Source organism: Hesperophylax consimilis, chromosome 7 (genome assembly GCF_061612785.1).
Source record: "Hesperophylax consimilis isolate HC1 chromosome 7, BYU_Hcon_1.0, whole genome shotgun sequence".
Classification (NCBI taxonomy): domain Eukaryota; kingdom Metazoa; phylum Arthropoda; class Insecta; order Trichoptera; family Limnephilidae; genus Hesperophylax; species Hesperophylax consimilis.
The window spans coordinates 37,914,677-37,925,464 of record NC_142842.1 but is presented as its reverse complement, the minus strand read 5'-3'; the positions used below and the strand labels follow the sequence as shown (position 1 = coordinate 37,925,464).

The window sequence follows — 10,788 nt, the reverse complement described above, 5'->3', positions numbered from 1 at the left end:
TTCCGAGTACGGGATGTTAAAAAAATGTTGTGCATATACTCTATACAGGTGCCACAACTTGTGTCATCTTCCTGGGCCATAAAAGGAGCAGTTTGAGTCAATTGTAGGTCACTATCCGAAAACGACCCCTTAAAATGGACACCATTGCTAACCAAGCCGTTCAAGTGGTGGCACTACTGCAATCAGAGATGCGACAGTGTATGTTGCTCGGCAACTTTGTCCTTCAATGGTCATCCGGAGGTGTGGATCAGGGCGACAACGCTGCATATCTCAAACAAACCGTTGCTTCAATTTCTCATAAGATTTTGCAATAGGTGCGATTTTTGTGACGCCGAGTGTAGTTTTAATCTCCTATTATATTTTATCTTCAACTGAATTGGTGTAAAAATACTCACTTTGTAGTCTTAGGACGGGTTGTTAACTTTGAAATTGTTCAAATTCTGTGAAAGTTCTGGAAAGAAACTGGCCCATAATGATATAACAGAATTTGAATAGGACTTTCACAGAACTTGTAAATTAACATTGAAATCTGATGAATTGTTCAACTTCTGTCGAACAACCCGTCCTTAGTCTAAAACAAGAATCACTGCAAATTATTTATCCATAAATTTTATAGGAGTAGTTAGGAAAATATATAAGGTTTCCAGTGAAAAAAGTTATTAGACTGTAAGCTTTTAAGTTGTATATGAAATAGCTAAGTACATACTGGAATTTTAGGTAAAACTGCCTTCACTGGTTTTCAAACTGCACAGACAGATTTTGTTATGTATTATATTAAATGGCATTGTGTGTCGTATGGTTGAAATTTTTTTAATGCATTTCTTTAATGGGTTTCTTTCGCATATAAAGCTTATTCTCACTGATCTATTTTATAGATTCTATGAAATAGATCATGTCAAATTCTCACTGATCTATTTATAGATTCTATGAAATAGATCATGTCAAATTCTCACTGATCTCTTTTATAGTTTCTATGAAATAGATCACCTCAAATTCTCACTGATCTATTTTATAGATTCTATAAAATAGATCATGTCAAATTCTCACTGATCTATTTTATAGTTTCTATGAAATAGATCATCTCAAATTCTCACTGATCTATTTTATAGATTCTAAGAAATAGATCATGTCAAATTCTCACTGATCTATTTTATAGTTTCTATGAAATAGATCATGTCAAATTCTCACTGATCTATTTTATAGTTTCTATGAAATAGATCATGTCAAATTCTCACTCATCTTTTTTATAGATTCTATAAAATAGATCATGTCAAATGTTAAATGTCTAGTGTTCTTAAATAGTTTACATTTACATACATATTCCCATTCGCTCACAAATGGATTTATCTATCAATGAAATCAACAAAAATGGAAAGATTTTTAAAATTTCTTATGTATGTTCTACTAAAAAATACTTACAACATAACCAGCTGATGTACCTGGGGTTGCTGGGGGTTATTCTTAGGAGATAGACATATACCATTGTAGACTGTTTTGCAGGCCTTTTTAAGATATACAATTCCGTAGTACATTATTTTGATGTATCTCACAAGGTTTAGCCATATAAGCGCCCGAAAATATTTTATTTATGACTTGATTACAAAACATCGACTTTTCTTCACTCTCTATAAATATAATATGAATGTATTATACACATAAACCGTCCGAAAGAAATTTTCTAAATGATAGTAAAAACCGTATCAAAATCTTTTGCATAGTTTTGAAGAACTAAGTGCACAAACAGACAGACGCAGATAGCAACTTTATTTTATACTATTTAGAGATTAGAGATAAGCGTTGCTTCCAACTAACTTTGAAAACTTGTCCGAGAGTGTTTATTTAATTTGAGAAACTAGACCTTAGTACCTATTAAAAGTGATATTTAACTCCTGTAGCTTTGTTTACCATGCCCTGGGCATATTTAATTTTTATGAGAATTTTCTGTTTTTTATACTTATCTTACTTTGTACACATGAGATTAAGCACCTTTTCATGTTGAAAATGTTCCTGACTTCCGTAGAAACAATATCGAGGTCGCTAATTGAATTAATTTACCAAAATTATCTTGCGTAGATTAATCAATAACATATGTTTAAAAATAGTTCCACCTATCTTGTGGAGATTCTAATCTGAAAGCAAATATTACCTCTTTCTGATCAAACTGCATAGTTCTGTTGTACTTAGGTCAACATTTGCCTCCTTTAGTAATGTACAGCGTAGTAAAAAAATAACGCCCAGAAACAATAGCGCACATTGCTTATCCGTCCAACAGAAGGCGCTGTTTTAAAAAAAAGAGCATGTGTTTACCTCTCACAGGTGGACATCTACATAATATAAATATATAAAAACACATGCATATACAAATGCAACGTTGTGTCAAAATTTCAAAGCAATCAGTGAACTACCGCGAACATTTACATTTCTATTTATATAGATAGATTTTTGAACCTTAATATCCAAAAATAAATACAACCACAAATTTCAACTTCGCTACACCCCCGCCCCCCCCACCCCCTAAATATTTTTTAATGCAATCATAAGGATTTTTAGATGAAAAAAGGGTTGTATTTCATTTTAAAGTTGTGTAAGCTTTATCTATTCCAATTGGCAAAGGACAAATTGACAAAAAATATTGTTCACCAAATTAAAATTTATTACTTTAATTTAAAACTACAATATTGTTTAGACTTAAGAATCAATCTTTATTTACCTCATTTATAACATTTAATTTTTATCCATTATCGGTTCCCTGATATTTCATCAAAATGAAAATTCAACACACCTAGGTTTAACAAAAACTAGGTTTAATAGTTACTTATGTAATCACTTTTCATGACTTTAGATCACTTTTTGGAGGTTTGTTGAATTGTCATTTTGATACCCGGTCACCACGGCAATCTGTCACACTGTGAAAGAAATATACTTCAAGGCAGTTTTAAGTATAGAACGGTACCGGTCGCATTTCTACTTCAAATAGATTATTTATCTATTTGGATTCTGATAAATAATCTATTTGAAGGGATAGAACCTTTTTAGGGCTTGTTGCAACTCAAATTTATCGTCTTTGGTTCAATGATTATTTTTTCCATCTCACCTGCAATTAACTCAGACTGCAGACCGTTACCTTACTAAAGCGAACTTAATTTTTACGCAGGGTCCTACAGCACTCGTTTTATGTTGATTGCTTACCAACCTGTGGGATAGCTATTCTAAAATAGCATTACAGCATATTCAAGAGACTACCAAGGTCAAATATATTGTCGTGTAATGTTAAGATTATTATAAAGTTTGAAGTTCATTTTGGGGCTGATAAAATCAAAATGGTCAGAGTTAGTTGTCAACTGTGATTATTTTCATCGATTCAGATTATTAATATAAAATATTTTTTATTTACTACATATATGTAACAATATCTATTTTCTGATGATTGAAGCCAGATATATCCACACACTGTAGATGTTATTTGGGTAAGGGAAAACTTCAACTCCCAATGCAAATTCAGTGGAAGAATGTTCATCCAAATGTAACTGTGTAGCTTTCATCGCCGAAACTATTTCACCCATCGACGTGTAAGTTGTGTTGTATGGAAAACCGTACATCTGGAAATAGCGTTACAAATTTAGAACCATCTCCATTTCAGATATAGATGTATGTATATAAAATTGTCAGGCGAGTTAGCGAGATAATTTTTTTAGGATAGATAAATTATATACCTGATATGACAGCAGTAACTGTTGTAATCTTTGGCTGTTTCTTGGCTTTGGAGATGACTGATTCAGGCTCCACTGTTCCCAGTGAGCCAGCATGTTCTTTAAGATACTGCTGCAATGCCTGGGGGAACACAAATAAAACACGATATGAATAACAGTCTTCCTCAAATTTATTCAGCTTTAAATACTACAACCTACAATGAAAGATGTTTCAACAGTTATCTCAGAGATTGTTGGTTATTTTCAGTACATTAGAGATTGTGTGGTATATTCCGTAAGTATCTATATCAGAAAATGCATGATAATTTACTTCAATATAATATGCCTAGATCGGAATTACAACTACACCAGCAACACATTAACTCAAAGACACACAGACCGGTTTTCATTGCCAGTGTATTCTGCGATGGCTGGTTTAAGTTTGCCAACTTGTGTATACGTTACAGCCAAAGTAATAAATCCGGATATTATATATACTATCCAGCCATTATTTATAATGTCTACCCAATTTAGACAAAGTGATAATTGACACAGAATTAATCACATTAAACTAGGAATTTTCTATAATATCTTTGAAGACTTGGATAAAGTAATAAAACAAGTAGGTATAGGTAAAGATTATAAAATTATATTTCAATTTGCCTTTAATTTATAAAGTAAATTTAAACTAGGTTGGGTTATTATAGCTTAGGTTAGGTTAGGTTGGGTTATGATAGGTTAGGTTGGGTTATTATAGGTTAGGTTGGGTTATTATAGGTTAGATTAGGATAGGGGGGTAACAAGTCAGTTGGACCGTATTTATTACTTTGGCTAACTTTGACCCGATATTGTGAATAATATCCGGATGAATTGATCACATTGTCTAAACAATTTTGTTATTATACACATATAATGACCAGTCATTTTGTATAGTGGCTATTTAATCACTATGACTGTAACATATACATGTGTCTGAAAACTAGTAGTACAAATGGGAAACTGGTGAATCTACATCACATTTGGAGTCAACTTTGCAGGAGTCGAAGAGTAGACTCGGCTCCAAAAGTTATTTGATTCATTTAGTCACGGAAAAAAATGGAAAAAGTTTAAATAAAATCAGAATGCTTAGATCGAAAAAAAAGTCTTTTTGGGTTCTCTATATGATTTACCTTCACCAGTTTCCCACTTGTACTTCGAAATTCCGAACACCGTCTATTGCCATACAAATTAGCAATGGCCGACGAGAACCGGCCGGGTGGGTGTGTCTTTTGGGTGGATTTTTTCCTTTGTGAGTACATTTATCTATGTAGGTATATTAGAATTGTTTTACCTATTCCATATAGTTCTTCTATGCCCCCGCCACCTCTGTATCTTGTTGCGTATCTTGTCCTCCACAGCATCCCTCAGGCTGTGCGTGTCCTGGCTGGTGTAGCTGTACAGGGCTGCGTCCCCCGAGGGCAGTCCAGGCAAGGGCCCCGGGCATGCCAGCACACTGTCTCTCTGGAACACGGGGCGCCACTCAGATGAGGCGCTTAGCTCAAACTTGGTCAGGTTACAACGCTCCACTGCTTGGATGTTTACCCAAATCTAGTTAATATTTAGAAAAGATTAAACTATGATATTATTGTGGTGTAATTTTTCATATCTGCTCTGATTATGGACACTGTAACGCTACAGTGTTGGTTAAAGAAGGAGGAAGAGCCACTCGGTATCATACCCCAAAAATAAAGCTAAAAAAATGCTAAAATGAAACTACCGCGCTTACACATTATGCTTATGCATGATAATCTATGCCCTCAATGCATGTAAGAAAATGTATGAATGTCGCACAGAGTACCACGCACACGCATTGTTCTGTGTACATCAGGAATTGGTAAATAGTCGAATGATGGCTATTTGGGTCTCATCGCTCTAAGCCTTGAGCGATGGCTGCCTAAATTTAGGTAGGCAATAAAATTAAACTAACTAACCATAACCCCGTTTTCTCCGCAGGGGTAGGCAGAGAGTACTGACCGCCAAAAAACTCGGTCTTGGCACACACTCCTTGCCTCATTCACATTCATACATCGTCTCATACATACTCTTCTATTATTCTGACTCTTGACATGGCCCGACTCGAGTATCTGATTCACTTGATCGTGCCATGTCTTCCTCGGGCGTCCCCGACTTCTGCTACCATTCGCTTTTGCATCATATATCCTCCTTACACTCCTTTCTTCGGTCATTCGCTCTACATGCCCAAACCCTCTAAGCATCCCTTTCTTAATCTTACTTACTATGCTTACTTGCACTCTTTGCCGATCTCCACATTTTTCACACAATCATACATGGTTTTACCACACATACGCCTCAGGGATCTCATTTCAAAAGCATTCAATCTACTTTCTCAGCCAATTCCATGCCTCACTTCCACACATCAGGGTAGGTACCAGCACTCCATTGTGGACTGCTAACTTCACTTCTTTGGACAATTTTTTGTTAATTTTTTAGTTTATTTCTGATTTCGAAATTTTTATATAACCTACAAACATGGGATAAACGATGACATATAGGAGGATTTATTGGCTTTAAACCACAGTAAGCAGTTTATATGATTCCATATTAATATTCGGAGGTATGGTTTTTTTAATGAGCGCAGCCGAATCCACAACCGAATGCCTGGAATTCTCCATTGGTTCAGGAATTAATTTTGTAAATACCCCATCAATCAAACTGGTGATTTCTAAGCCTGTATCGAGGTTAACAATTTACACACTTGAGTAAAGCAACATGAAGGTAATCACTATGTGCATAAACATTACACTTAGAAAGAACAAACATGTTATGTGAGCAGCCAGTTGGGTACTTTGAGAATGCATTGTACCAATATTTGAACCATTAGAATAATAAATATCATTATTCCCAAGAAGTAACAAAGTAAGCATTAAAACAAAAGGCCTTACACACCTCTCTGCAATCGGAGGCAAGTGGCAGTTGTGGGGAGCACCCTAGATCGCTCCCTTAATCACCGCATGAATAGACAAATTGGCCCTCCACAACTCCGAAATCGGGCCCGGCGACCCCACGATAACGGGTCGGAAAGAAAGCGTTTTAAAGCGGCCTTTAACTCTCTGTTTTAACAAAAGAACTTTAAAAAATTTGCCCACTCCAGGATTTCAACCTGCAACCCTTGGGCCACAACCAAGGAGTTTTCTACTGAGATCACCTTATATTGATTATGATTTAAATAGACTCACATTTTCACCATTACAAACAAAATAAACCCTTTGCAATGGACAGAATGGATCCTTGGTGTCATATTTGATTCCAGTGGTAGCGTCGTAGATACAATACTTCCAAACGTTCTTCGCCTTCACTCCCGGCAATCGTGCGTAACTCTTCAATCCCTCCTTTCCTCTCAACTCCTTTGTCTGTTGGTTCTCCTGCACCAGGACATAGGTGGATAGACCTCTGGGAAGGGCCAGACCATATATGAACCAGCAATCGATACCAAGGTATAAGAAGTAATTCATCAATAGTATTGTGTGATCCATCATTGAACCACAGACCAATCGCAAAGTTTGCTGAAGGAATATAAACAAATGATGTAATCAATGTGTTTTAATTAATACAGGGTGTCTGGGGGTAAAGTGCATAAACTTCGGGAGGTGATTCTACATTATTGTAGAAGTATACAATATAAATGACTTTTTTCGAAATTCCAATGTTTATTTTCCTATACAAAAATAAATTTTGCATCGAAGAATATTTATTTTGCCGTACACACAATTCAACTTTTTTTACCTAAAAATACCTTAAAATGTTGGAATTTCAAAAAAAATTATTTTTCTTTTTTACTTGTACTATCACGCAGAATCACCCCCCCCCCCTGAAGTTAGGGCACTTTACCCCCTTTGCATATACACAGTATTGAGAAAATCGTACTTCATTTGGGAAACTGATAAATCTTCATCATATTTGGAGCTGATTTTGTGGTATAACTTTTTCTGATTTGAGGTTTCGTTTTCGAGTAAATGGAGTCCAAAGTTGGAATTTTATCGATCAAATTTTAAAAAATCGGTCCTTGAGGCTAATCAGTTGTTTAATGTCTTAAACTAAGTCGAAGTGTAAACCAAACTCCAAAAGTTTTTTAAGCCCTTAATGAAATGCTCAGTATTACATAAAAATCATTATTAAACTTACATATCCAGAAAGAGCGACCGAATGGTTACTCAAGCTATTCAGTTCGAATAGTGGAATCATTGCTACAAATCTTGTGCATATTTGTATTTTACTGGCCAAACCTCGTTCTCCGTTGTCTGTCAGGTTTTCATCCAGACTCTTCATCTCAAATATATCCTTCACTGTCTTGGACGAGCGCCTACCTTCTCCCACAATGGTGGAGATTACAGATTTAGTGCTCCGAGTTGCCGCATCATCACCACTTTGATTCTTAGATGATTTCTTTTTATTTGGTGTTGAATTCTTAGACGACACTGATTCTTCATATGCAGATGCATTTGCAAACATTGTTGATAAATTATCACCGAATTCGGGTAAGGGAAGCGGCTTGAATAATCGCGTGATGCAAATGTATTTTCCACTCGTGTCGAGGACGAGTATGTTAAGTTTCCTCTCGGGAAATGCGCTTTTGTAGATTTCGGTGAAATTTTCAATGTGTTTGATCATGTAGTCCATCTCGTTAGTTTCTAATATTTCCAAAGGTAAGGGTGGATCCAGATATAATGGAAATATTTCTAGAAACATGGTCATGAAGAAGCCTTCTCTTTGCTTGAACTGAATTTCTTTTCTTAAGCTATCGTATGAAACACGCGAGTGGGTATACTTCTCTTCCAGATTTTGTTTATACCCGAATAGATCTGGCGGAGAATTCATTAGAAATGTGCCTTCAATCTGTAATCAAATAAGTTTTATGTAAATTTTTACTTATGTAGAATAATAAATCACTTGAATACAAAAAAATCTTTAAAAAATATATTTTTACCTTTGTCTGAGAAAATACAGTCGGAAGCAAAACCTTCATTGAGCCCAACCAATTGGCACTGTACTGACAATGAACTGTAGAGTTCTCCAATCTGTTGTCAGCCAGCAAGTCTTCAAACGTCTCATCAAATAGGTGAAATGAGATAGTTGAAAATGTATCGAACCTGTAAATAAAGGCAATACTTTATAAGGTCAATTTATTGTTCTTCTGCATAAAATATTATAACATGCAAATAATATTATCAACCCCATTTAGGCAAAGGTCACCAACCCCGAAACACTGTTTTGAGGTAACGATATTACAAATCAAAAGAAAAATAACAAATATCGATTTACTTTAGCCTGAATAGGGACTACATATATCTAAGATTATTACCTGACGGGAAAACACAATTGTTCATTCCATGTTGGATTGTTTCCCATTGCTGTCGATGTGCGTAAACTTCTTCCTTGACAAGTGACTCGGACAAAAGGCTTTAAACTTATCATTTTCAAGCCTCCACCTGGAAAACAAAAAAATGACTTAAAGCTTAGAGATCTGGGAGTCATTCAACTTAATATTGATATGTAGATACATTTACCGATGATTTTAAATTGGCCTACTTTCATCAGTATTAGAACTGGTACCAGTTTGAATTGTTTCTGATCTGCATGGAAGCTGGAATGCTTTAAGAATGCATATTTTCAGGGTATAATCTCTTTTGGTGTCGACAATCTGCGGCTTAGGAGTTGAAGGTTGCTGTCTTGTTTGGTAAAACAACGGCCTCTTTGGTCTCAAAAAGTTTACCGTGATTGTTTTTATTCCAGGATATTTGAATATTGTTACAATATCACTGAGTTGCTTTTCTTTGTTTCCGTTGTCACTTTGCAACGAAAGGTGCTCGTTTACCAGCTGGAGATATCTTATACTGGTTCTTCTTTGTAGGTCTATTGGGTCTAATATCTTTTTAAGTAGAGTGGTATCATCTAGTACACTTCCTCTTGGTCGACTCATCGTAGAAGTACTTGCCCCGTCATTGGATATCACTTCCAAACGATTCCCTCTAATTAATTCTCTTTGATTATCTGTGTCAACTACTGACTTCATATCGACGTACGGGTCTGAAGTTCTAGTTAACAGAAAATCAAAGTTGAAAAAATAGTTTAGGTAAAATTTATCATTCTTTATAGCTTTGTCTTTGAAATTGTTCATAAATGTGAATAAAAATGAGTTCTTGGGATCATTAGGGTCCAGAACAGTGTCAAATAATTGTGACATAATTTCAACATTTGGAATTTCGTTACATAATACAAAGTTGGTGGCAGAAGGATTTGTTTGAAGTTGATTAGATACGTCTTCTGTGCCGGTTTCCGTGGTCCAACCTATCTTCATGTTTATAGATCCTTCACACACTATTACTTCTTGCAGATCCATATTCTGAAGGACCAGCTGTGGATGTTTCTTATGAATGATTTCAGCAAGTGAGTTACACGTGCCAACGCCAATATGATTATAATTACGCTTGTTCTTCAGCAGAAATGGATATGATTCAGTTTTAGCTTCTGATGCAAGGACATTATTTTCTGGTATTTTGATAAAGATTTCACCAATCGAAGTCGGACGAAGGAAAGAGCTGTGCTCAAATATCAACAATTTTATACTTTTAGCATCCTTAGGTAAACGTATGGAACCGCTTTCTTGTATCTTCATTATGAAATCATGGTTCATTGGAATATTTTTGGTTTTACACACGTCTTTATTGTTCACTGATACTTGGATGAACATTTTAGTTTTATCTACATCCAATCTCCGGTTGACCTCACTCAAAGTGGCGGGGGTCTTGGTTATGATGGCTCGAGAGTGACTTAATTTAAAAGAAATGATCGGTTCTCCCGGTTGACGGAAAGTCTCACACATCTCATTGAAAAGAGTTTTTCTTATCTTAACTTCATCATATTCCAAATGAGGTTTTTGAGACAATTCGTTTTCCGAGTCTGGGCTAGTTCTTTTCAGTTGTTTATTATTTTTAGAAAAATCTGATCTCAATTCAAAATAATCGCATTTTATTTTCGCAATGATATCACTTACTTCCAATTCGAACTGTTCTTCCCAAGCATCTCTGTCTTCGATTATATC

General features: G+C 35.4%; 1 protein-coding gene across 1 annotated transcript; it reads right to left on the bottom strand.

Moving 5' to 3' along the window:
* Nucleotides 1-3,413: 3,413 nt before the first annotated feature.
* On the bottom strand, nucleotides 3,414-8,198 carry Cc2d2a (Coiled-coil and C2 domain containing 2A). The gene is made up of 5 exons (XM_089633993.1): nucleotides 7,968-8,198; nucleotides 6,926-7,252; nucleotides 5,020-5,276; nucleotides 3,714-3,831; nucleotides 3,414-3,599 (listed from the first exon to the last, which is right to left on the bottom strand). Exons 1-5 carry the CDS (start codon nucleotides 8,196-8,198, stop codon nucleotides 3,414-3,416), a joined length of 1,119 nt encoding a protein of 372 aa, XP_089490119.1.
* Between the last annotated feature and the right edge of the window lie 2,590 nt (nucleotides 8,199-10,788).

What these genes read in the sequence shown, in the direction of transcription:
- Cc2d2a (XM_089633993.1), bottom strand. Translation starts at nt 8,198, where the DNA reads ATGTTTGCAAATGCATCTGCATATGAAGAATCAGTGTCGTCTAAGAAT. An exon ending in ACAACGGAGAACGAGGTTTG is followed by an intron (nt 7,253 to 7,967) that starts GCCAGTAAAATA and finishes ATATTCCTTCAG; the next exon opens with CAAACTTTGCGATTGGTCTG. An exon ending in TTGTTTGTAATGGTGAAAAT is followed by an intron (nt 5,277 to 6,925) that starts GTGAGTCTATTT and finishes AATATTAACTAG; the next exon opens with ATTTGGGTAAACATCCAAGC.